Below are 27,873 nucleotides of genomic sequence, written 5' to 3'. Positions count from 1 at the left end.
CCCCAAGGAAAGTTGATTGAGAAGAAAAAAACAAACAACCTAGCCCTGATTTACAGATGGGCATGCACAATACTGTAGCATCAACCAGAGGTGTCTGACTTCAGCCTTACATCTCCATGCCTTGAAAGACAGTAGAGAAAGGAAATTCTCCCAGAAGACAAAACTTCAAGAAATACATCTCACCGTCCACTTTGCCTCAAGAAGACCTTCTGGTCTAAGGTGAGGACCTTATTGATTCCTGAGCATGATGTTTATTAAACACTCAATATGTCTCAGACACATATCTGTCACTAAGTACACTGGATAAACAAGTCAGACGACATCTTCATTCATGGAGTTTATATTCTCTCGAGAAGATCAGCAACACCAAGCTTGTTTGACCACAGCCACCAAACACCAAATTCACCATTAGCCTTGGAAACCCTGAATCTTTAATAATAGAATGATACCTCCAGGGCACATGGTTTCTAGCTGGTTACATGGTATCTCTTCCATCATGGAGGAAAGATAAATCTGTCTTTGCTTAAATAGACTTTTTCTAGAAATGGATTTGTGTTCTTGCCTATCATGCCTCTGCTGGGAACACCATCCAAGCACCTTACTGAATATCATTCACTATGACGGTAAACCATACACTATTACCTCCTACAAAGAAACTCACTTCATAATAAAGTAAACAAATGAGATGACACCCAAAGGAGTCATTGGTCTCCGTGTACTCCATCATCCAGAAAGAGCTGCTCCTGAATGGCTATTAAAAAGTCAGCCATTAGACTGACTCCTGAATGGCTATTCAAACAGCCATTTGCTGTGAACAAGCAAAGTAAGGGTGCTCTTTCTCCCAAGCAAAAGTTCATTGGCCAAAGAATGAAGAGGTAGAGCTTGGGAGTCACACCTCTCATACGACACCCAATGAAAGATGCAACAATTTTTTCCTTCCTATTCCCAAAGGTCTGGGCTCTGCTGATTTAGAAGGAAGGGTCGCTCATGTCATAGGAACACAATAATGATTGTGATGGAATTGGGAGCTGAAACAGTCACTTGTTCATTTTGAGATCTCAGGGAAGGAAGAAAGGAAAGTAGGAGGGAGGAACAGAGGAAGGAGGGGAGGGAGGGGGGAAAAGGGAGGAATGGGGGAAGGATGGCACAGATGGAGGGAGAGAGGGAGGAGGAGAGGAGAAGAGGCAATCAAAAGGAAATTGCCCTGTTGCTAGTGGGTAAAATTTGATGAGAAACAGAATACCCAGTCTCAAGGTAGCTCTCTACAAAATACTTACCAATTTTCTTACTAATTCGTAAGTAAAATTACTTATAAATTAACTTTGCAGTGAAGAAACCTGAAAATACCATCTATATTAGTCAGTTAAGGCTGCTACAAAAAAATACCATAGATGGGTGGCTTAAACAACAGAAATTTATTTTCTCACAGTTCTGGAAGCTGCAAGTCCAAGATCAGGGTGCCAACCTGGTCAATTTCTGGTGATACCTGTCTTTCTGGCTTGCAGATAGCCGCCTTCTTGCTGTGCCCTCACATGGCAGAGAGAACAAGCTCTCTGGATGTCTCTTCTTATAAGGGCACTGATCCTAAGCCTCATCTAAACCTAATTCTCTTCCGAAGGCCTATCTCCAAATAGCGTCACACCGGGGATTAGGACTTCAACATAAAATTTGGGGAGGGACACAATTCAGTCTATAGCATCATCTTAACTAAGTGAAAAAAAGTTATCATCACCAATAATAGGACCAATCAATACCATTTGCCTCTGAATCTGATGCACTAAGGGGAACAGAACCAAATCTGTGATATTTCTGCCAGAAAAAAAAAAAAAAGTAATAACCTGAATCTAATCATGAGGAAAACATAAGACAGATTCAAATTGAAAAACACTCTGAAAAATAACTGGCCAGTACTCCTCAAAAATGACAAAGTCTTGAAAGATATGGAAAAACTGAAGAACTGTTCCAAATTGATGAAAACTTAAGAGACACAACAACTAAATATGTGTGATCCTGGATTTGATCCTGGACCAGAAAGGAGACAGCTTTTATAAAGGATATTATTGAGACAATTAGCAAAATTTGGAAAGGGTCTGTGGATTAGCTGTAGTTTTTTTTTTTAATTATTTATTTATTTTTGGCTGCATTGGGTCTTCGTTGCTGCGCACGGGCTTTTCTCTAGTTGCTGCGAGCGGGGGCTACTCTTCGTTGTGGTGCACAGGCTTCTCGTTGCGTTGGCTTCTCTTGTTGCGGAGCATGGGCTCTAGGCGCACAGACTTCAGTAGTTGTGGCACGCGGGCTCAGTAGTTGTGGCTCACAGGCTCTAGAGTGCAGGCTCAGTAGTTGTGGCGCATGGGCTTAGTTGCTCCGCGGCATGTGGGATCTTCCTGGACCAGGGCACGAACCCATGTTCCCTGCATTGGCAGGCGGATTCTTAATCACTGAGCCAACAAGGGAGTCCCTAGCTGTAGTATTTTATCAATGTTAATTTCCTGAGTTTTGTGGTTGTGCTCTGATTATGTAACAGAGTAGCTTTATTTTGGGAAAATATACATACTAAAGTATTCATGGGTAATGGAATATCTGGGTGAAGAAAGAGTATATGGGAGTCTTTTGTCCTGTTGTTGCAACTTTTCTGTAGGTATAAAATTATTTCAAAATAAAAAGTTAAAAACAAGCAAAAAGATGAACTGAAACCAATTAGAGAGTAGTAAGCAAGTACAAAGGTGGAACTTGACCAGAGGGCAAATATTGAAATTGTCATGGTATATTACAAAGGCACACAAATACAGCAGGCAACAGGGTGGGGAGGCTGAATGCTGGGAGTCCCAGCATAAACTGGGACCCTCAAAAAGGGCTAAAATGCTCACATGTTGATAGCACCCCCGCCTGATAGCAGAAGCTTATATAAATCCTGTTTCCCAGAGATTAAGATTAACCATATATTAATTCACAATCAAGGCAAGTGACACAGAGAGACAAGTCATAATGAGTGAGAGTAAGCTGAAACAATCAATAGATTTAGACTTGAAAAGACTTCCGATATTGGAATTATCAGATCCAGAATATAAAATATGTACAACGTGTTTACAACATAAAAGATGGATTGTAAAGCTAAGCAATCCATCAGACACTATCTGAAATGCTAAGGCAGATTTGGAAAAGAAACAAATCAAACTTTTTTTTTTTTTTTTTTTTTTTAAAGTTTTTACTTGATTTTATTTATTTATTTATTTATTTTTGGCTGTGTTGGGTCTTCGGTTCGTGCGAGGGCTTTCTCCAGTTGCGGCAAGCGGGGGCCACTCCTCATCGCGGTGCGGGGACCGCTCTTCATCGCGGTGCGCGGGCCTCTCTCTATCGCGGCCCCTCCCGTCGCGGGGCACAGGCTCCAGACGCGCAGGCTCAGCAATTGTGGCTCACGGGCCCAGCTGCTCCGTGGCATGTGGGATCTTCCCAGACCAGGGCTCGAACCCGTGTCCCCTGCATTAGCAGGCAGATTCTCAACCACTGCGCCACCAGGGAAGCCCCAAACTTTTTTTTTTTAAAGACTGGTTATTTTCGTTGAGTTAGTCTCAGGGTCCTTTTTTAAAAAAAAAATTTATTTATTTATTTGGTTGCGCTGGGTCTTAGTTGTGGTACACGGGATCTTCCTTGCAGCATGCGGGCTCAGTTGCAGCATGCAGTCTCTTAGTTGCAGTATGCGGGCTCTTAGTTGCCAAGTGTGGGCTCTTAGTTTTGGCATGCAGGATCTAGTTCCCTGACCAGGGATCGAACCCAGGCCCCCTGCATTGGGAGCGCGGAGTCTTAACCACTGGACAACCAGGGAAGTCCCCAAATCGAACTTTTTGGAATGAAAAATGTTATGGTTCAAATTTAAAGATCAATAGTGGAAAAGTTAAACAAAGCCTAGGGAGAGATGAAGAGGGAATGAGTGACCTGGGAGGTAGAGCAAATAACGTTATGGAGGATGCAACTTAGAGAGACAAAGTGATGAAACATATGATAGAGAGAGAGGTTACATATGTAGAATGAGAAATGGGATATACATTTAATCATAGTCCCAGAAACAGAAAATCCTGAGGATGGAGGAGAAGCTATATTTAAAGAGATAATGGCTGTGCATTTTCCAAAATAGATAAAAGGCAAAAATCTACAGAAACAAGGAGGATAGCATACACCAAGCAGGGTAAGCAAAAACAAATCTATACCTATACATATTTTAGTGAAACTGTAGAACACCAAAGGCAAAGAGAACATGTTATTAGCAGCCAGAAAGAGAAGACAGATCCTCTCCAGAGAAGTGACAATTATTCAGACAGCTGATAACAGAAACCAGAAGATATGTGAACTTCCCTGGTGGTCCAGTGGTTAAGACTACACTCTCCCAATGCAAGGGTCCTGGGTTCGATCCCTGGTCAGGGAACTAGATCCTGCATGCCACAGTGAAGACCCTGCATGCCGCAACAAAGACTAATGTTATTTATTTATTTTTAAATAAATAATAAATATTTATTTATTTCTAAAAAAATATTTATTTAGAAAAGAAAGAAACCAGAAGATACAGAATAACATCTTTAAAGAGTTGAGAGGGCTTCCCTGGTGGCGCAGTGATTGAGAATCTGCCTGCCAATGCAGGGGACAGGGGTTCGAGCCCTGGTCTGGGAAGGTCCCACATGCCGCGGAGCAACTAGGCCCGTGAGCCACAATTGCTGAGCCTGCGCGTCTGGAGCCTGTGCTCCGCAACAAGAGAGGCCGCGATAGTGAGAGGCCCGCGCACCGCGATGAAGAGTGGCCCCCACTTGCCGCAACTAGAGAAAGCCCTCGCACAGAAACGAAGACCCAACAGAGCCATAAATTAATTAATTAATTAATTAATTAAAAAAATAAAAAAAAAAGAGTTGAGGGAAACACATGCCAACCTAGATTTCTGTGTCCTGAAAGTATACTATCTTTCAAGAACTAGGGTAAAATGGAACATTTCTCTACAAGTAAAAATTGAAGGAGTATATGGCCAAGAGAACTTCACTAAAAGAACATCTGTATGATTTACTTCAGCAAAAAAGAAAACGCCTTTAAAGAAACGCAAGAAAAGATGGTGAGCATAGGAAGTGATTGACTTTTAGGTAAATACAAACAAATATTTCCTTATAAAATAATAAGAATAGGGACAAGGATACTACTTCATAGCTTTTTCAATTTCATCACTGGAGAAAAGAGATCATGGAGCTGTATTTATTTTCTGTCAACCACCACCTCCCACACCAGAATGTATGGTTCATGAGAATAACGTCTTTGTCTGGTTTGTTCACTGCTTATGTCCAGTGCCCAGAACAGTGCCTGGCACATAGAAGGACTCAATAAACATGGATCAACTAGATGAATTAATGTGTTGTTTGATTGCAAATTCATCCTCACTATTCTAGTAACTGTATCCTGTCAATTAAGGTGTCCCACCGCCCTCCCAGCCCAGGAGTCAATCAGAAATTTTTCCCTGAATTTTGAATCTTATGCAGAGTGACACAAATACCATACCTGGCTGCAGCTCCCTCCTCCCAATGATGGGGTCCAGAGGAGACCTGCTGCTGTGACCTTCAGAGCTAATATGATTCCCTCCCCAACAAGACAGTTTTTCAGGTTTCCTTTGATTCTGTGAGTTACTGCATACCCTCCTAATAAATTCTTTTCTTGCCTAAGTTAGCTGGAATGTCTTGTGTATCACCAAGAAGTCCTCAGAGGATGCAGTGCTGTTGAGGAGAAGTCTGCTGACCATCTGATTTTCCTTCCTTAGTAGGTATTATCCTTGGATTTCTAGAGTTTTACCAGAATGTCCATGTATAGGTCTTTTTCTTTTCCCCCAAAATCTTGCTTAGCATTGAGCGGGTACTTTCCATCTGAAGATTATCAATATCAATAAATTAATTGTTGGGACTTCCCTGGTGGCACAATGATTAAGAATCGGCCTACCAATGCAAGGGACATGGGTTCGAGCCCTGGTCCAGGAAGATCCCACATGCCACGGAGCAACTAAGCCTAGAGCCCACAAGCCACAACTACTGAGCCCGCATGCCACAACTACTGAAGCCCACACGCCTAGAGCCAGTGCTCCCCCACAAGAGAAGCCATTGCAATGAGAAGCCTGTGCACCGCAACCAAGAGTAGCCCCCGCTCACCACAACCAGAGAAAAGCCTGTGCACAGCAACGAAGACACAGTGCAGCCAAAAATAAATAAATTAATTAATTTTTAAAAATAAAATAAAAAAGAAATAATGAAATGAGAGATGATGAAAACTAAAAAGAGTCCAGTCTTTTTCTAACCTCTGGAAACTTTTCTTCTATTAGCTTATCTTCTTCTGTTTTCTCCTTCTATTTTAAACCTTTGGTTGCCATTGTGTGTGGGAATTTCCTTTTCCAGTCTCCTTTTCTACCTTGTTAATACTGTCCAGTGGAAAGAAAATGTGTTTTCTATATTTGTGTCATAACTTTATGGAATTCTCTTACTATGTCTCTGTACTGCAGCCTGCATATGGCTCTTGTAAACATGGAAATCTAGTCATGCCATTCCTCTGGTTAAAACCCTTCAATGGCTTCCCAGTGTTCACAGAGCAGTGTTCAAAATCCTCCTCCTGGCTGCCAGTGTTGTATGAGATCCACCTGTTTCTCTGGCCCTCCTCCCTCTGCTTTACCACTCTCCACTCACACAAGACACTTGAGTCCCACTGATCTTCCCCCTGTACCTTCTCACCTTGGCACCTTACCCATACTCTATCTTTTGTCTGGAATGCCTTCTCCTTATCCATTTGGCCAGCCCAGTCACCCATGTTCTTCAATGACTGCCCAGACCTTGAGCTATTCCCTTGTATCTATCACAAAATATTTCCTTCTTGGAATTATAGTTATTTATGCAATTATTTGTTTAATGACTATTTTTATTAATGACTATGGCTTTATTTTGGGTACAAGATGATTATTGTTGGTAAAAGAATTATAGTAGAGGGCTTCCCTGGTGGTGCAGTGGTTGAGAATCCGCTTGCCAGTGCAAGGGGCATGGGTTCAAGCCCTGGTCTGGGAAGATCCCACATGCTGCAGAGCAACTAAGCCTGTGCACCACAACTACTGAGCCTGCGCTCTAGAGCCCTCGAGCCACAACTACTGAGCCCACGTGCTACAACTACTGAAGCCTGCGCACCTAGAGCCCGTGCTCTGCAACAAGAGAAGCCACCACAATGAGAAGCCCATGCACCGCAGTGAAGAGTATCCCCCACTCACCGCAACTAGAGAAAGCCCGCGCGCAGCAACGAAGACCCAATGCAGCCAAAAAAATGAATAAATAAAATAAATAAATTTATTTTTAAAAAAAGAAGAAGAATTATAGTAGAGATCTTTAATGAAGATACAAGGCTCAGAGAAGTTCAGTCAAGACAACAAAGACCAAAGCGGATCCAGAATTCCCACCTGCCTTGGAATAGGAGATTATTACCATTGTCTGTTACCATTTCTCTTCAGTGCTCCAAGCTGCTTGTTACAGGGCCTAAGGGATCTATCCCATAAATAATGATACCTGCCTCATTGTTGTAGGGACTGAATAAATACATGTAAAGCACTTCTGAAACAGTGCCTGGCGTATAGTAAGCAGTGTACCAGCTGTTATTGAAGGCCCTGGGAACCCTGTACTTTTGCCCTTGGGTCTTGTTTGTCTTAATACTGGAGAGGTGAGTAGGCTGGGTAGCTGATAAAGACAAGTGTCTGGAAGGGCACCCCATGATATCCAGAAGGAGCCTCGTTTTTGAATCTGCCGTACACTCAAGGCCCGGGAGGAATCCATCTTCGCCCCACTGACAATCTCCCTCAGGACAATGATACAAATGAGGGCAATTCTCTTTTGGATTTAAATTTAAATTGTAGTAACTTGGTTTTGGATAGACAAAACAGTTATATGTTTCCAAGTTCAAAAGTACAAAAGGCTCTGCATTGAAGTCTCCCTCCCACTCCTTCCCCAGCCCCCCAACTCATCTCTCCAAGGTTTACGTAATTACCAGCTCCTTTTGTCCCTACCAGGGATATGTTATGCATTTTTAAACAAAGCACACCCATTCTTCCTCCTCCCCATCACCTGATACTAAATCATATACACTTGTCTGCTTGCTGTCTCCTCTTTCCCGTTGTTGTCTGCTGCCTTTTAACATTTTTTACTCATTTAGTGATGTTTCAAGGGAGTAAAGATAAATCTTCATTCAACCATCGTTTTTTTTTTTTTTTTTTGGCCGTACTGCACGGCTTGTGGGATCTTAGTTCCCTGACCAGGGATTGAACCCAGGCCCTCGGCAGTGAGCGCACGGAGTCTTAACCACTGGACCGCCAGGGACTTCCCTCAACCATCATGTTTACCTGGAACCTGAATGAGATTTTTTTCTCATTTCTTTTTGTACCATTCGTGGGTGGTGTAAAAGGAGGATATGAATTTATATGCTTTTATCTTCTATCTAGCCACTTAAGACTGGCAAACATAAATATTTATATGTCCCCCACTGTTGGTGAGGGGATATAAGCACTTACATAGATACATTTAGGGAAAAATTTGTCATAGTTTTTTAAAATTCAAATGAAAAATAGGGGGCTCTATTTGAAGCATTGACCTTGATTGACCATCCTTTCTTCATTTACATCTACTTTCCTTGGCTTCTGGGACACATCAATCTCCTTGTCTTCCTCTCTGCTCATTCATTCTTCTGTGTCTTTTTGGTGGAGTCATCCTCTTCTATCAGTAAGTCACTGAAACCCTGATGGTCCTCAAGGCAGCTTTGATACCCTCTTTTCTCCTCATTTCACATTCTACCTGCTAAGTGGTTTCATCCACAGCTACTGCCTCAGTTAATATTTCATTAACTTCGGAAAATTCACAAACATTATTGCTTCAATTATTTCTTCTGTGCCTTTCTCCTTTTCTTTCTGGTATTCCCACTACACGTAAGTCACACCTTTTGTCATTGTTGCATAGTTCTTGGATAATCTGTTCTGTCTTTTTCATCCTTTTTTCTTTTTTGCATTGCAGTTTTGAAAGTTTCTATCAACATATCTTCAAGCTCACTGATTCTTTACTTGGCTGTGTCCAGTTTACTTATGAGCCTATCAAAAGCATTCTACATTTCTGTTAAAGTGTTTTTGATTTCTAGCATTTCCTTTTTTTTTTTTAATAAATTTATTTATTTTATATATTTATTTTTACCTGCACTGGGTTTTTGTTGCTGCACGCGGGCTTTCTCTAGTTGCGGCAAGCGGGGGCTACTCATCGTCGCGGTGCGCGGGCTTCTCATTGCGGTGGCTTCTCTTGTTGCAGAGCACGGGTTCTAAGCATGTGGGCTTCAGTAGTTGTGGCACGTGGGCTCAGTAGTTGTGGCTCGCGGGCTCTAGAGCGCAGACTCAGTAGTTGTGGTGCATGGGCTTCGTTGCTCCGCGGCATGTGGGATCTTCCCGGACCAGGGCTCGAACCCGTGTCCCCTGCATTGTCAGGCGGATTCTTAACCACTGCGCCACCAGGGAAGCCCCCTAGCATTTCCTTTTGATTCCTTCTTAGAGTTCCCATCTGTCTGCTTGTATCATCCGTCTCTTCTTGCATGGTGTCCACTCTTTCCATTAAAGCCCTTAGCATATTAATCATAGTTATTTTAAAGTCCTGGTCTGATAATTCCAACATCCTTGCCATCAGCCTGGTTCTGATGTTTGTTTTGTTCAAACTGTGTTTTTTGCCTGTTAGCATGTCTTGTAAGTTTTTTTCTTGACAGCCACATATGATGAATCTGGTTAAAAGAACTGAGGATATGCCTTTAGTGTGTTTATGTTTATTTGGCTAGGAGTTAGGCTGTATTTACTGTTTGCTGTAGCTATATGCGTCAGAGGATAACATTTCCTCCAGAGTCCTCATTTTTGCATCCTTTGTTGTCTTTGGGTTTCCCTAGAGACTCTGCCTTGAAATAGAGTCTGAGCCTTACTGTTCATTTAGCTATAATCCACTGTTCTTATACAGGAGCCAGATCGATGTGGTGGTAAGGTGGGGATAGGTGAAGTGTTTTATAGTTTATAATTCAATTTTGGTCTATTAGTGAGCCTGTGCTCCTGGTCTGTGACCTGCACAAGTGCTTTTCTGCTGTTTTGTTTGTTTCTTTTTTTTTTTTTTTTAATAAATTTATTTATTTATTTATTTTTGGCTGTGTTGGGTCTTCGTTTCTGTGCGAGGGCCTTCTCCAGTTGCGGCGAGCAGGGGCCACTCTTCATCGCGGTGCGTGGGCCTCTCACTGTCGCGGCCTCTCTTGTTGCGGAGCACAGACTCCAGACGCGCAGGCTCAGTAGTTGTGGCTCACGGGCTTAGTTGCTCCGCGGCATGTGGGATCCTCCCAGACCAGGGCCCGAACCCTTGTCCCCTGCATTGGCAGGCAGATTCTCAACCACTGCGCCACCAGGGAAGCCCCATGCCTGCATTTTAAAGACTATTTTGTTTGTTTCTTTAGGTGAGATAGGAAGTCTAGAGGGGGCTGGAGTTGGGTATTTCCCTTCTCCCAAGTCAGTTAGGCTCTGATAAAATACATAGGGCAGGGGCTTCCCTGGTGGCACAGTGGTAAAGAATCCGCCTGCCAATGCAGGGTACATGGGTTTGAGCCCTGGTCCGGGAAGATCCCACATGCCACGGAGCAACTAAGCCCGTGTGCCACAACTACTGAGCCTGTGTGCCACAACTACTGAGGCTGCACTCTAGAGCCCACACTCTAGAGCCCGTGAGCCACAACTACTGAAGCCCGTCTGCCACAACTACTGAAGCCTGCGGGCCTAGAGCCTGTGCTCTGCAACAAGAGAAGCCACCACAATGAGAAGCCCTAGCACCACAATGAAGAGTAGCTCCCACTCGCCGCAACTAGAGAAAGCCTGCTCACAGCAGCGGAAGACCCAACGCAGCCAGTAAATAACTAACTAAATAAATAAATAAAATAAATCTAAAAAAAAAAAAATACCTAGGGCAGGATGTCATTATGGGGAACAGAATGATCTGGCTTATTTCAAAATGGTTACTTTCCCCCTCCCCCTGTCAGGAGCACGAGAGGACTTTTTTTTCCAACCTGTACTCTGAGAACCTGAAAGAGTTCCTGGAGGTAAAACTCAGCAAAGTGTGGGGACTCCAGAAGTTTTAACTCTCAAGCTTGTCCACACTGATCCTCCAGCAATTTGTCAATTACATTTTAGGTTTTTCTACCAGTACTGGCTCTTGTCCACACTGATCCTCCAGCAATTTGTCAATTACATTTTAGGTTTTTCTACCAGTACTGGCTCCAGTGGCAAGAGTAAACTTTGCTCCTGGTAAACTGTGATTCTTGGTGTTCATCTCTCTTTTCAGTTTTGGAGGCATCAATTCTCTGATGAATCTAAGAAAAGTTGTTGACTTTCAGTTTGCTCAGCTTTTTCTTAGTGTGAGCATGGAAGTGATAACTTTCAAGCTCTTTGCATGTCAGAAGCCAGAAGTCCCTTAATTAATAGTTCCACACCAGTGACTCATAATTTAAATTTCCAGCCTAGGCTTCTCCAGTATCATATGTGCTCCTACCTGAATGTCTGAGGCACCTCAACTCAATGTATTTGAGACCAGATTTATGACACACATGCACCAAATAACAACTGATCTTCTTTCAATTTTCCTCATCTCTGAAACCCTTACCAGCCAGTTTCCCAGGCTACAGACCTAAAACTCATCCTTGATACCTTTCTCCCTTACATCTCTATATCCAATGCCTCACCAAGTCTTGTTGATTTTATTGGGTGGGCCAAAAGTTTCGTTCGGTTTTTTCCGTAAGATGGCTCTAGTAGCACTTAGTTGTCTTTAACTTCATTTGAAACAATTTTGTTAGACTGTATGTGACAACTGTCATATCAGCATGCATCTAAAAAGAGACATCAAAATTGGTGAATTTTTGTGTAGCCATTTTAATATTGAAGACGGAAGAAAAAAAAGCAACATTTTCTGCAAATTATGCTTTAGTATTTCAAGAAAGGTAAAAATGCAACCGAAACATGAAAAAAGATTTGTTCAGTGTATGGAGAAGGTGCTGTGACTGATTGAACATGTCAAAAGCGTTGCCAAGTTTCATGCTGGAGATTTCTCCCTGGACGATGCTCCACGGTCGGGTGGACCAGTTGAAGTTGATAGCGATCAAATCGAGACATTGAGAATGATCAACGTTATACTTCGCGGGAGACAGACAACATATTCAAAATATCCAAATCAAGCGCTGAAAATCATTTGCACCAGCTTGGTTATGTTGATCGCTTTGATGTTTGGGTTCCACGTAAGTTAAGCGGAAAAAAAACCCATCTTGACCGTATTTCCACCGCGAGTATCTACTGAAACGTAATGTAAACGTTCCTTTTTTGAAACAAATTGTGACGGGGGATGAAAAGTGGATACTGTACAATAATGTGGAATGGGAGAGATCGTGGGGCAAGCGAAATACATCACCACCAACCACACCAAAGGCCGGTCTTCATGCAAAGAAGGTGTTGTGTATATGGTCGGATTGGAAGCTGTATTATGAGCTCCTTCTGGAAAACCAAACGATTAATTCCAACAAGTACTACTCCCAATTAGACCAACTGAAAGCAGCACTTGACGAAAAGTGTCCAGAATTAGTCAACAGAAAATGCATAATCTTCCATCAGGATATGCAAGACTGCATGTTTCTTTGATGACCAGGCAGAAACTGTTACAGCTTGACTGGGAAGTTCATCTGCTGTATTCACCAGACATTGCACCTTCGGATTTCCATTTATTTAGGTCTTTACAAAATTCTCTTAATGGAAAAAATTTCAATTTCCTGGAAGACTGTAAAAGGCACCTGGAACAGTTCTTTGCTCAAAAAGGTAAAAAAGTCTTGCGAAGATGGAATTATGAAGTTGCCTGTAAAATGGCAGAAGGTAGTGGAACAAGAGGGTGAATACGTGGTTCAATAAAGTTCTTGGTGAAAATGAAAAACGTGTCTTTTGTTTTTACTTAAAAACCGAAGGCACTTTTTGGCCCACCCAATACTTCCCTGATAACTTTCACAAGAATCCATATGTCTTTCTCTATTGTCACGATCATGGTCCAAGTCACTTGCTTGAACTGCAATGACATCCTACTCTTGTCCGCTTGACTTCTGAAGACCCCTTACCTCAAACAACCCTTCAAAATGCAAATCTGATTATGTCCCACCATACTGCTCCGTGCACCTGCCCAGCCCTGTTCAGCCCCTCCAGCACGCTGGGTCCTCTTGGCCGCAGAGACTTTGTAAATTCTGCTCCCTCTGTCTGGAATGTGCTTTTCTTCCTCTCACCTGGTCCACTCCCGCCCACTTTCTCAGATCTCCATTCAAACCTCATGCCCTCAGGAAAACCTTTCCTGGTGCCCCAGGCTCGATTACTGACCTTCCTTTTATGCTCACACAACTCCACCCTGCCCCTTCACAGCACTCAGGCCACTTTGTAATTACATATTCATTAGCAAGATTATTTCCTCTCCCACTAGACTATGAAATCCAAGAGAGAAGGGAACAAGTCTATTATACTCACCATTGTATCTCCAGCCCAAAGTAGCTGCTAAGAAATATTTATTAAATGACTAAATTAAATCTCTCATCCACATTCTGATACCTCTCAGATTTACACAGCTAGCCTGGTCCTCCTTCCTAATCAATCTACAGACTCCAGCTCCTGCTGGAAAGTTCCTCCAGGGGGACCCTCAGACAGCCTCCCCTCTTCTGGAGTGTCCTGATCTGGTGAATGACACCACCTTTCACCCCACGACCTCGGGCAGAACCCCGATGTCATCTTGGAGTCTTCCTTCTCCCTCGACCACCAGTTTCCGGAAATCACAAAGTCTGCCCCTTCCTATATCCTACATGTCCCTCAAACCTCCCATTGTTTTCTTCCCCATTATCCCAACCCTATTTCAGATTCCCATCACTTCTTGCTTGCTACAGTAGCTTCCAGAGAGGTCTCTCTAAGAAGGTCTTGTCCTTCCAAAAGATTGTCCACAAAGAAGTCACTTTGAAATACAAATCTGATTCATTTCTGTTCTCTTCTATTCTGCCCAGTTCTATTCTACGGAGGCAGGCTTTCACCCACTCCACTGCCCTGCCTGCCTAAAACTCTGCTGTATGTGACCTGCCTCTGAGGGCATCTTCTTTCAGTTCCCATAAGAACCATGGCTTCTGGTTTCCAGACTTCAGGGGTGGGGCCTCTCCCAGAAATTCCCACAGCACCCCACATTTCTCCCATCAAAGCACTTTGACCCTGCTCTTACACCTTCTTTGCTTCTCCTCCTCCCTTAGAATGAAAGCGCCATCCTTATAGGGACCTTGATTTTAGCCAGGTCTCTGAGTAGGTATAGAAAGTGGTTAGTAAAAATTGCTGAGCAAATGAAGGGTCACTACGTTTGGGAGCATCAGGATGAATTGTGACGCTGCCCTTTTGGAGGAATCTGAGCACGGAAGATGCTGGAAGGAAGATCATTGCCTCACAAGTGCCAGCCCCACTACTACTTTAGCAATGGCAATAATCCTATTATTAAGACGTGTATGTTCTCCGTAGTTCCTGAATCAAGAAACTGGATACAGCAGGACATCCGGCACACAGCCTGGAAAGGCAGTCGAAGGGGCTGGGATTCTGTGGTTGACATTGCTGTGCTGTGTGGCAGCCAGCATCGGCTGCCCGGAAGTTAATCCCATTGAAGGAAGGTTTTTAAAAATCTTTGCTGAAGCAGCAATTCCTTGGCACTTACCACCAGTACGCAAAGAAAGGTGCAGTGTAACAGCTGCTACGGGTGGTTTTTTTTTTTTCCTTTCCCAGACCTAGTAAAGGGGGAGAACTTGAAAGTCTTCTAGCTGAAATGAGTGCTGGGAGGCAGCTGATGGGTTGGTGATCAAAGACTCCAGGTGTTTGGCTGAGACTTACGTCTCCAGGAGAACACAGGGGAGGTATGAACGCAGAAAGGGGGAAGTGATGTGTGGGAGAGGGGGACGGCTGAGTGCTAAATCCAGGCTAAACATAGCAAAAATTCCTGGGGTTTTTCCCACTTAAAACTGGAGGAGAAAGAGAAATTTTCTACTGTACGGACTGAGTGATGCCACAGGCAGGCAAATGAGGTGTATCATCAATGAAAGTCTTGGGGAAAGGGATGCTCTGTGCCTCAGTTTCCCCACACAGGGAGGAGGAAAAATGTACTTTTCTTTTAAGATCAATAAGATAATTATTTCACTTTAAAATAGGAGGAGGGACTTACTTGGTGGTCCAGTGGTTGACTCCACGCTTCCACTGCAGGGGGCTTGGGTTCGATCCCTGGGGAACTAAGATCCCATATGCCACGTGGCACAGCCAAAAAATAAAAATAAAAAAAAATAAGTAAAATAGGAGGAGACAGACATGAATGGGGTTTAGTTAAGGTGGGAGGAACAATTTATAAAGGGCTTCCGAGGGGACTTGGTGGAAATGGGAAGGGTTACGATGCTCAAGGGACAGCTGCTCCGGAGATGGACCTCTGAGTGGAAGCCTGAAAAGATCTGGGGAGGGACTTCCCTGGTGGCCCAGTGGTTAAGATTCCACGCTTCCACTGCAGGGGTTCGATCCCTGGTCAGGGAACTAAGATTCCGCATGCTGCGCAGCGCGGCCAAAAAAAAAAGAAAGAAAAAAGATCTGGGGAATTGAGCTCTCATGGTAGAGGGAATAACTGCAAAGACCCTAAAACAGAAGAGTTTGGAATGCTTGAGGGGCTGCAAAGCAGTAAGTGTCTGGAGCCAAGTAGAGGGGGGGTTACATGGGTAAGGGCGGGAGCTAGTTCACGCAGGGCACAAAAGAACTTCGGAGTTTGCTAGTAATAGAAGTTAACAAAAGGTTCTAAGCAGGAAAGCAGAATCATCATATCTGTTGTTTAAAAGATTACTCTGGGTTCCAAATGGAGAATGAGCTCGGAAAGGTAGGGATGGATGCAACGTGCACAGCAGGGAGTCCGGAGGCGGGGCTGGGAGGCCTCCAGGCGGGAGGTGTGGTGATGGCAGAGGAACCAGTGAGAAGTCTGGGCTGCAGACTAATTTTGGATTCTGGAGCCAACAGTCCTCGTTTCGGGATTGGAGGTGGGGTGTGAGGGAAACAGGAAGCAAAATAAGAGTTAGTAGGTGTTTGGTACATTTATTAAGTGACTCACCCGCTCACTGGAGGCCGTGAATGCGTGAACTTCCCTTTCCTATGAGATCTCCATGGCTCCTGGCAGCCAGCTGTTTGCCAAGATTCCTACTCTGTTTTTTTATCTGTTTTGTTTTGTTTTTATAAATTTATTTATTTTTATTTTTGGCTGCGTTGGGTCTTCATTGCTGTGCGCGGGCTTTCTCTGGTTGCGGCGAGCAGGGGCTACTCTTCGTTGCGGTGCGCGGGCTTCTCACTGCAGTGGCTTCTCTTGTTGCGGAGCAGGGGCTCTAGGCTCACGGGCTTCGGTAGTTGTGGCTCGTGAGCTCAGTAGTGGTGGAGCACGGGCTTAGTGGCTCTGCGGCATGTGGGATCTTCCCAGGCCAGGGCTTGAACCCGTGTCCCCTGCATTGGCAGGCGGATTCTTAACCACTGCGCCACCAGGGAAGCCCATCCTACTCTGTTTTTCCCTTTCTGTAATATGAGGCTAATAATACTCACTCTCCAAGACTGTGGGGCAAACAAATGATGACACTGACCTCAGACCTTCTGAGAAGAAACAAGTGGAGGTTCTGTGAGTGGATGCTGAGGCCCTTCTGGACGTTACTGTTGGGCAAGCACACAGATTCAATATAAAATAGATGTATTAACCCTCTCAACAGTCCTGTGAAGGAGATACCGCTATTATCCATTTTATCCTGAAGACAGAGGCCCACCCAGGGAGTTTGTACAACAGGGCCACGGTCGCAGTGCCTGTGGGTCAGCCCAGGTGGGGGCAGTTGGAGGTGAGCAGTGATGTGATAGGGTGAGTTGGCATCATCTTTGGGGCTGAGAGGGAAGAGGTCCTTGTGCTTGGTAATGCTCCGCTTGCTGACCCTAACCAGGAGCGGAGGCATCCCTGCATTGTGGTTTGCTTAATGCCTTTCAAGAGAGTAAACTGGGGAGGAGGGGACCCCAGCATGCTTGCAGCCTCGAACCTCCCTTTGTTTGTTTGTTTGTATTGTTTTGGTTTTTTAGCCACATCTCGGCTTGCGGGATCTTAGTTCCGTGACCAGGGATCGAACCTGCATCCCCTGCAGTGGAAGCGCGGAGTCTTAACCACTGGACAGCCAGGGAAGTCCCTTGAGCCTCCTTTCAAGTGCGGTGGAGTTGGGGCCGAGAGTCTTGATGTTGATGTTGGCATGGCTGGAAAGCGCCCAGGGCTGGAAGGACAAAGGTGTAGGGGAACTGACTGTAGTCGTGCACCAAGGCCTGAGGCCTTGAAGGGAACTCCCCTTGACCGCTTGACCATGGTTGCCCTGTCCCTTCTGTCAGTCCAGAAGCACCACGGTTTTGAATAAGGCCCTGGTATTGTCTCCTCCCAGCAGGAGCACAGGGGAGACACGGGGTGAAGGAGACAGTGGTAGGGCTGCAGCTTCTCAGCCCAGGACAGGGAAACCGCCCACTGCTCTTCCCAGAGGTGAAGTCATTCTGTCTCCTTTGGAGGAGGCCGGCAGCTGCGTGAGGGAAGCTCAGTCCCTCCCTGTGGATCTTCCCTACCCTGTGTACATCTGTTCTAGGCCCTACCATGCTTGCTAAGGATCTGAGTGGGTCTAGTCATCTTAGTATCCTCAATGCCTAGCACAGGGCCTGATGCCCAAAGGGATTTGCTGAGTCAGTGGATAAATTTCCAAATTTATTTTCAAAGTCCAAGGTTCCAAATCAGCATCTCCAACATCTGGCTTCCCTCGGCTGCTTTAGAGCCTGAGATCTGGGCCTCTGATCTGGCTGCTGGCTGATCCTGTAAAGGAGGACATATCAAGGAAAAGTGACTTCTCTCTGCTTACCTTCCTGTGTCCCTGAAAAGAAGCCCTGGACACAAAAACCAGCCTCAAGGAGTTTACAAATGAAGTGCCTGAAGAGAAGAAGTGGGTGGGTGGCAGGGCAGGAGCCTGGGTTCTAAGCCCAAATCTGCAACCAGCAAGCTGTGTGGCCTTGGGCAAGTCACTTAACCTCTCTGTTTCTCATCTTCAAAATGGAGAGGCATTATAGTAGGTTAAGGGCAGGTAGGCTGTGACATCAGATGGCCTGATTTTGAATCTCAGTTCAACCACTTACCTGCAGCAACCATGTAGATTTTTGACCTTGGCTTAGTTATACAAACTTCCTGGGTCTCAGTAGTCTCATTGGTGAAATGAGTAACAGTATCCACTTCATAGAGTTGCTATTTTAAATTTAATATATCTATTTTAGGACTGTGCTTGGCACCCAATAAGAGAGTTATTATTATTGTAATGTTTACCTTTTTTAAAATGATAAAGGACTGTTCTCCAGGCCTCCCAGGGTTTTGGCGATGATCCCCCAACATCATGAATAAAAAGGTAGGGAGGAATTCAGTAGGTATCAGGTCTTTTTTGACCTTTTTTTGTTTTCAAACCTGACAGGAAATTCCTTCTTCTTCCAGCAGTGCCAGCCACCCAGCCACAAGCACAGCTGACTGCTTTCCATGACAAAAGGCAAGGCCACAGGCCCCCAGGTCTCTACCCCAGAAACCAGCAAATCCCTGCCTCAGGAAACCACCACGGATTTCTTTTTCTTGAAAAACCTCAAGGTTTTATCTACTAGAGCAGCTCAAGAAGATAAAAAAACAGATCCTGAAGATTTAGCCTCTTTCCAAGTTCTAGTAAGTCTCAGAGAGGCAGAGCAGCACAGTGTGGGAGTTTCCTCTGAAGTTCAGTGATGTTCCTTCTTCCGGGGTGGGGGTGGGGGATGGGGGCACCAAAGCTTGGCCCATTTTGCCTGGAGAGCCCTGGGGAGCTGGGGGAGGAGTTAGGGGGGCAAAGGTGCACAGTTTTCAAAGCCTCTGGGCTCCCCGGCTGCCTTTTCCCAGTAAGCTCAAGAAGGAGATGAAGGATGTAAAAGTATCAAGAAGGAAACCTGAAACCTGCTTATTAGTTTTTCAAATTCTCCTTTACCCCTGTCTTATTCTAAAAGGTACACCAGGTCCTAGAAGGTGGAAAGGCAGCTGCTTTAAGTTATACATGTGCCCAAAGGTCCTCAGCCTGGGCTGCAACTTGACACCAGGCCCTAGACTCTGGGAGAACCCCAGAGAAAGAAGGGTGCTAAACTACATGGGGATGGAGGAGGACGTCTATTCATCTGTATTGTCTCGAACAACGGAAAGTGAAATCTAGCTCAGGTCCAGAATTCCTGACCTGGTTCCCAGGCATAAAATGTCACAGATGCAGGAAATGGGTGTCAATTGGAGTGCCGGTGCAGACTTTGACCTGGAAACATCACAGGCACAGGCAGCTTCATCTCTTTCCCTTTAATCCCAGGCCCAGCGGGAGGCAGTTCCCGGATGGAGACCTGCCCTGGGGACAGCTTCTTTGGTACCTGGCTCGGCTCGGGGACTGAGCCACCCTGCTGCCCTTTGCGGTCGTTTGGGAGATCAGAAGTGGATTCTTCTCTTCGCCTTTGTTCTCATAAATGCCATCGTTCTGGCATTTCATAGCTATCAAACACCCAGATCTAGATGCTTCCAAATACAGGTTAATCACATTCTTTTAATGTATCTTTCTTTCCAAGAAATAAGGCCTTAAGTCTGTTCTCCGCACCACCATCCCTATCAAATAATAATAACCCAGATAGTTTAATTTTGTTTGGTCACAATTATTCCCAGCCGAGGTCTCTATTAATAGAAATAGATGCCAAGAAGGAAGCTACCATAAGCATCTATGACAAGCAACTAAAATGTGGCAGGAGTCTACCTCCAATGCGACTGGCAAACAGGTAGATCTCAGTTCTGAGAAATGCCACAATCGTTGGGCTGCTTCTGCTCACAACTCATTGAAGAGAAAAGCCGTTTCATAGGACAGAAACTGTCCTGTACCAGAGCCCAGAGGCCTCATTCATTCAGGGCTTCTCTGCTAGCCCCAGAGCCTAGGACTTCGTGTGGGGTGGTGAGAGGCCTCCATTTCCTCATTGGCAAGTTGTGGGTCTTGGTCTAGATCAGTGGTTCTCAACCAGGTCTAATTTTGCCCCCCAGGGGACATTTGTCAATGTCTGGAGAAACTTTTGGTTGTCACACATGGCCAGGTCCTGGGGTGGGGGGGGGGGCGGGGGGGAGGGGGAGTGCTTCTGGTATCTAATGGGTAGAGACTAGAGATGCTACTAAACGTTCTGTGATGTACAGGGCAACCTCCACAATGGGTTATCCCTCTCCAAATAGCTATAGTGCTGATGAAACCCTAGGCTAGAAACCTTATCTTTCAGGTTTCTTCTAGTTGGGGCCAAGTTCAAGTTTCCTAGCAATTTCCTTGGAAACGATGGGCTGCCCATGGCCCCCCTTGAGGACCACAACACCCAAAGCCAGAGCTCCCCCTGAGGAGTGCTGCCAGCTGGTGGGGGCCTTACAGCACCATTTCTTTCTGGAACACAAATTGTCTGGTGCACTGAAACTTAGTTTAATCTAAATGACAGAACTGTTACTCTGTTAAAAATAAATAAAATGCTCATATGCCTAGAGATCCTCCAGAACTGCTTCATTCCAACCCTTTAGGATGTGTGTAGGTGGAACAAATCCAATTAAAAAAAAAAAAAATCAATCGCTCGCTCTCTCAACACACAAAAATCCCTGTAGCAGCCTACATGCCATGCCACTTATAGCTCTATTCCTTTAGGAGAAAGAAGTTAAAGACAGAAAAACAGTAGTGCCTAAAAAGTAGCCATAAGTCATCCCACTTACAGTTTATTTCATGTGATTTCCAGCATGCAGTGTGCTTTTCTGGGGAAAAAAAATTTTTGTCCCAGTTCACATTATAAATTAAGTTACAAATATAGAATTGTGTTAGAAACAGTATTTATAAAAGTCCATACAATTTTTCACATAGAAAAATATCCATAGAAAGTGTTTTTTTGTACACACAATACGGCGGTAGGTAGTCTCTTTGGTTGTCTTCCTGCATAATATTTAAAAAGTAATGGTGATGTTATTTATACCGCAATAGACTATTTTAAAAAAATAATTTTCTGTATGTATATTTCAAAATTTAAATTTAACAGTAATGCTGTGAGAGTCTCAAAAAAGAATACACAGGGAAAAGTTAAAAAATTTTTACAATGAATCTGTGTTCCTTTTTCTAAAATAATGAAAATCCCAAACCAGCAACGCTCCCATCAAAGACCAAACAACATGGTACAAAAGCAATTCATAGGACATTATCTTCATCTTAATGCATCGCTATTCCAATAAAATCACCAACTATCTGCATGTTAATTCACACTTTTTGGATAAGTTCAAACAGTGGCTGCACGTCTGCCGTGTACAGACATTCTATTGGGCACCGGCAGGGTGACCATAAAAAACTATTCAAAGGAAGATACCTCTTGAGAAGTAGAAGGGAATGTTAAAAATAAATTACATAAAAAAATTTTTTGGACCACAAACGTCTTATTTTAAAAACTTATAAAAATTCCATTTAAAAACTACTTTTAATAAAATTCGAAAACTTTGTTTCAAAGATGAAAAATCCAGGACATATGCTAAAAGGGATAGGATGCCAATTAATTAGGATGGTCACCTCAGACCTCAGAAATATGGCAGCAGAAGTAAGGCAGAGCTGGTGTCCATCCTCACTGCTCAGAATGTCTCAAGTGATACTGATTTCAACCAGAATCTTTGGTCAGATGAAACCTAGCTCATTCCTACTCTTTAGACACCACGACTGCCTATGCACGTCGGTGCCTTTGTTTTTCAGGAACTAGAACACACTAGAACACGAAGCTTACAAGCACTGACTCTGGAGACAGACCGCCTTAAAACTGGATCCTGGTGAGAGTTCCCTGGTGGCCTAGTGGTTAGGATTTGGCGCTTTCACTGCCGTGGCCTGGGTTCAATCCCTGATCGGGGAACAGAGGTACCGCAAGCCACACAGCAAGGCCAAAAAACAAAAACAACAACGAAACAAAACAAAACAAAAAAACCCTGAAAAACAAAATACACACACACACACAAACCTCAAAAACTGGATCCTGGGCCCATGACTTACTATCTGTATGGCCTTGGGCAAGCTAACTAACATCTTGGCAGTTCACTGCCCTCATACAGAAAATGAGGGGAAGTAACAATACCTCTCTCCCAAGGTTGTTGTGAGGATTAAATGAGCTAATATATGTCAAGTATCTAGAACAGTGCCTGGCACACAGGGTGTGCTTGGGCAGTTCTAGTGCTATTAGTATCTGCCATGTACCTGACACTGAGCATAAACAGAGGTGATTTGTGAGCTGCGTAGAGCTCAAGGGTTTGTGGCGTTTCCTAGCACAGTCTTCGAAAAACTCTCAATAGCCACAAAGAAGACAAATGGAGGTTTCCTGTAAAAATCCAGGTCTCTGGGCTGCCCTGGTGACGCAGTGGCTGGGAATCTGCCTGCCAATGCAGGGGACGCAGGTTCGGGCCCTGGTCCGGGAGGATCCCACATGCCGTGGAGCAACTAAGCCCGTATGCCACAACTACTGAGCCCTTGTGCCACAACTACCAAGCCTGCGTGCCACAACTACTGAAGCCCGCGCACCTAGAGCCCGTGCTCCGCAACAAGAGAAGCCACCGCAATGAGAAGCCCGCGCACCGCAACCAAGAGTAGCCCCCCGCTCGCCGCAACTAGAGAAAACCTGCGTGAAGACCCAACGCAGCCAAAAATAAAAATAAATAAATTAAAAAAAAAAAAATTTAAAAAAAATTAAAAAAAAAAAATCCAGGTCTCTGACTTTTCTAGAAAAATCAGAACGCTGTCAAGCAGGAGATAAGCAGCTGCCCACAGCAGCCTTCAGCTCGATGGTCCCAACCACTCCCAACTGATTCCAGTGCCAACTGTTATCTTTTTCCGACCCAATAACTTAATTCACTTGTTTTTGTAGCCGGTCCCTGGACCCATTTGAGCCTGTGACCCTGACATACAGTGATGAACAAACACACATGGTCCATGCCCTCACAGGGCTCACGGGTATGATCCCAGAACAGAGTGAGCTGGATTTCTCTCCAGAGAAACCTGTCAAAGTCTGCCGGGTTGTGGAAAGAGTTACCTACTTACTGCATCCACGCTACTCCAAGTGTGGCCGGTGGACCGCAAGCTCAGCCGGGAGCTTCGGAGAAATGTGGAGTCTCAGTTCTTGCCCCAGACCTACTGCCTTGGAATCTGCATTTTCCACAAGATTTCAGGTGTCCATAGTCAAGTCTGGGAAGCGGGGGGTCTATACCTCGGAGCCCTCCCGGGGGTAGATGAGGCTGTTGACCATGCTGAAGTTGTAGAAAGGGGTGCTGAAGGGGCTGCTTGGTCCCCCGCTGGTGCTGGCAGGGAAGGGGCTGTAGTAGGAAGACCTCTGGCTGCTGCCATTGCTGGTGCTGTGACTCAGCTGCAAGGTGTCTGGCGAGGCCTCCGGGACGGAGCTGGGGGGGAACGCGCCGCCCGAGGGCACCTGGGTCCCCTGGATCCCTAGGGGGCGGCCACCGGGGAGCGCTCGCTGGGTGCTCCCGCTGCTGTTGGCACTGAGCGTGGTGCTGAGGCTGCTGAAGAAGCTGTTCAGGCAAGGGGTGGAGGAGAGCACGGACCCTCCCGGGGAGGAGGCGGTACTCTTGGTGCCCTCGGGAGGCTCTGGGGACTGAGAGGGCCTCAGCAACGCCGGGGAGCTGTCTCCTTCCGCCTTCCCACCCACTCCAGACCCCGGGCCCGGGGAGAGCCCTTCTTCTGATTTCGAGGTCCCCACGGCCACCGTAGGGGTGCTGCTGGCTTCCGAGCGGCGCTTTCGCTTCCGACGGAAGTTCCCGTTGTCAAACATTTTCTCACAGTTTGGATCCAGGGTCCAGTAATTACCTTTCCCTACGGAGATGAGAAAGCAAGCTGAGTTAGGGGAGGACGCAGTTCAGGCATCAGATCTGAGAGGGGGCGGGTGGGCAGGCTCTCGTGAAACTCCGACAGAGATGCTCAAACCACTCTGCTGTTTAAATGCATCCTTTTGTGGGAGATGGCACTAACTGAGCCTCATTTATCTGTAAAGATAGGGCTAAGAACAGTACACCTCACAGGTTGGCTGTGAGGGTTAAGTGATAGATCTCCGCAAAGTACCCACACCATAGTGAGAGAGCGAAACAACAGTATCTGTTATCACTGGCTGAAAGGATGCAATACTCGCCCCCCAAAAAATACTCCACTGGAAAAAGGCAACCTCCAATACCCAACCCTCTGCCTTGCCGAACAAAATCAGGTCATTACTGGGGAACTGACTGGTTTAACAACGCCTTGGATGGCATATATCTGGAATACAAGGAGGCTCCACACCCCTTCCTTGCCTAGGACAGGAGGCACCCCTGCATCTCTTCCCAGCTTTTCCTCCACCCAGCCAGTCTCAGAGATCAGGGCCCCGTTTAATGCACGCAATGCTAGTCTTCTGCTTAGAAAATTTCCCTCACTTTTGAGCACAGTGGAAGTAAAAAAGATCTATCGTCTTGGAGGATTTCATCTCCCAACAGCTTTTTTCACTTCTGGTAAAAAGAATCTTTGGCATTTGCAAATACTGTAAAGCGCTTATCCTGTAGTGAGTTCTCCGCATGGATAACTTCAGTTACTCCTCATGGCTCTTTGGAGACAGGCAGTATTATGGCCTCCATTTTTCAGATGGGGAAACTGAGGTGCAGATTGGTCAGCAACCTGTCTTTCCAGGTAGCAACGGTAGGGCCAGGATTTAAGCAGGTTGGCTCTAGACTCAGCATTCTTAACTACTAGCACACACTCCCCCATATCCATTACCTCCACCTACACATTTTCTGCAAGTAGTTGCAGAAAAAAAACTTATTCTCATATCTACCATCTAAATAACAATACCTGCATCTATCAGGATATTTATACTGTGTCACCTTGGTACCAAAAGCTTTTTTTTGGCCACGCCGCGCGGCATGCTGGATCTGAGTTCCCTGGATCAGGGATCAAACCTGTGCCCCTGCAGTGGAAGCTCGGAGTCTTAACCACTGGGCCTCCAGGGAAGTCCTGGTACCAAAAGCTTTGATAAGACACTGGCTAGAGATCCTCGACCTTTTTAGAAAGTCGAGGAGTATACATGACAACTGAAATGATCATCTCAGGTGATTTAGAAGCCAAATTTGGAAGATGTATCTTCTAGAACTACATGCTCTGTCCAGTACAGTAACCACTAGCCAACGTGGCTGCTAAGCACTTGAAAAGTGGCTAGTCCCAAGTGAGATGTGGTGTGAAACACACACATAGGATTTTGAAGACTTAGTACCAAAAGAATAATGGAAAGTAGCTCACTGATAATTTTTTATATTTGTTATATGTTGAAACGATATTTCAGCTTACTTTAAAAATTAAAGGGCTTCCCTGGTGGCGCAGTGGTTGAGAATCTGCCTGCCAATGCAGGGGACACGGGTTCGAGCCCTGGTCTGGGAAGATCCCACATGCCGCGGAGCAACTAGGTCCGTGAGCCACAATTACTGAGCCTGCGCGTCTGGAGCCTGTGCTCCACAACAAGAGAGGCCGTGACAGTGAGAGGCCCGCGCACCGCGATGAAGAGTGGCCCCCACTTGCCACAACTAGAGAAAGCCCTCGCACAGAAACGAAGACCCAACACAGCCATAAATGGATAAATAAATAAATAAATAAAATTTTAAAAAAAGAAATTAAAAAACATTTTCACCAGCTTCTTTTCACTTTTTTCACGTGGCTACAAGACAATTCACAACCACGTGTGGGTTGTACTGTATTTCAATTGGAAAGCACTGCTCTGGAATGACTTTAGGTACAAATACTCCAGAGCATTCACATAATTTACACAAAATCCTGGATCTCTGTAGAGGGCAACTGAAACAGTTTTCTCTTCTCTTTTTCCTATCACGACTCTCCCGTCACACCCTTAGTCCTGGGCTCCTTCTGAAAACCTCAGGTAAGATTCTGTTTCTCTCATTTTTGAGCTTTTCTCCACCTCACTCCTCAGGTAAGAGGGAAACCACTAACACGCCATGGTAACACAGCCCTCCTCACTCCCGGGGTTAGATCCGAACGAAGCAAACTGGGGGTTTTCATTTTTACATTTCTAAATACATAAGCTTCCCAAACCACAATCTGCAGGACCCAGCTCAAGCTCCCTGATCCCTCGACCCCCGTCTCGCGATGCCCGTGCCACCATCCTCGAATCATCTCTTAAGGTAGGGACAGTACGTGTCCCACGGAGTACACAGTGAGTCTCTCTGCAACCCGAGGCAGGAGGAAGTACATCTAAGGACAGCGTGTTCCAACTCTCGGTCTCTCCCCACCTCTCTCGTGAAATGTAATGGGATTCTCAGCTCATCTGAATATAGCCATCCCTTATCTGAGAGCCCACCCGTGTTCTTATTCCTAATCCACCTCCCTGCAACTCGGCCCGCCCTTCCAACAGCCTGATGAACATCACCCAGGGGCGGCTCTCTGCTTGAGGATTCAGGTTCTTTACCTTTATCCCTAACTGGCCAGTCTCTGCGTGTGTGTGTGTGTGTGTGTGTGTGTGTGTGAGTTGGGGGGAGGGGGGGAGGGGTAAGGGACCGGCCGGGAAGCACCTGTCCGCCCTCACCTGGGTCGTCCTCGTCGCGGGGCACCTTCTTGAAGCAGTCGTTCAGCGACAGGTTGTGGCGGATGGAGTTCTGCCAGCCGGCCTTGCTGCGCTGGTAGAAGGGGAAGCTGTCGGCCACGAACTGGTAGATATGGCTGAGCGTGAGCTTGCGCTCGGGCGCGCTCTGGATGGCCATGGCGATGAGCGCCGAGTACGAGTAGGGCGGCCGCACCATCTTCATCAGGTCCTCGCGGCTGGCCATGGACAGCCAGCTCAGCTCTCCGGGCGCTGCGGGCCCGGCGGGCGAGGCGGGCGCTGCGGGCGCGGGCTGCGCGAAGGGCCGCTGCGCGCAGGCGAAGGTGCCGGCGGCGGTCGGCGGCTGCAGGAAGGGCCCGGGCGCGCCCCCGGGGGGCGGCGGCGGCGGCGGCGGCGGGGCGCCCAGGTACGCGGCGGCGGCAGGGGGACCGCCCACGGCCGGCCCGTTGAGCCACAGGTAGGGGTTGGCGGCTGCGGCCGGCGGCGCGGCATAGTCGGCCAGACCGTAGGGCGCCCGGGCGGCCGGGGGGGCGCTCGGGGCGGCGGCGGTCGGGGACAGGCCGGGCTGCGAGTACACGCCGAAGTTGTCGCCGCAGTAGAGAGCCATGTCGGCGACCGTCGGCGGGTGCGGCGCGGCGGCGGCGGCGAGGGGCGAGCGGGGCTGATCTCGCCGCTCGGGCGAGAGCATCCCTTTGGGGGCCAACCCTGCGGCCCCGCCTCGGCCTTGGCTGGGCGACTGATGTTCTGGGCGGGGGAAGGTGCGCGCCGAGCGCCGACAGGCCGGCTTCTTATAACCGTCGGCGGCGCGGCTCCTCCCGGGCAGGTCCCGGGGCTGGGCGGCGGCCCTCGGGCCGCGGGTCTCCACGCCCCCGCCACGCCCCACCTGCCCGCGCGTCCCGGCCGAGCGCGCGGAAACCTCGCACCGCCCGCCGCGCCCGCCCCGCCCCGCTCCGCCCCTGCAGCCCCTCCTCGCCGGGCCAGGGGAGCCCCGGGGGCCAGGGGAGGCGGGGGAGGCTGGCGCCTGCAGGATTCCAGCAAGCCGCTCCCCGTTCCTAACCACGGTGTCCTCCGCACAA

At 46.6% G+C, this 27,873-nt stretch overlaps 1 protein-coding gene across 1 annotated transcript; it reads right to left on the bottom strand.

Moving 5' to 3' along the window:
- Nucleotides 1–23,416: 23,416 nt before the first annotated feature.
- On the bottom strand, nucleotides 23,417–27,404 carry FOXI3 (forkhead box I3). Its single transcript, XM_007175371.2, has 2 exons — nucleotides 26,783–27,404; nucleotides 23,417–24,042 (listed from the first exon to the last, which is right to left on the bottom strand). The coding sequence occupies exons 1-2, from the start codon at nucleotides 27,402–27,404 to the stop codon at nucleotides 23,417–23,419; spliced, it is 1,248 nt and encodes a 415-aa protein (XP_007175433.2).
- Nucleotides 27,405–27,873: the final 469 nt, after the last annotated feature.

Source organism: Balaenoptera acutorostrata, chromosome 12 (assembly GCF_949987535.1).
Source record: "Balaenoptera acutorostrata chromosome 12, mBalAcu1.1, whole genome shotgun sequence".
Classification (NCBI taxonomy): Eukaryota; Metazoa; Chordata; class Mammalia; order Artiodactyla; family Balaenopteridae; genus Balaenoptera; species Balaenoptera acutorostrata.
The sequence above is the reverse complement of the archived record's forward strand: the minus strand, read 5'-3'. Positions and strand labels throughout refer to the sequence as shown.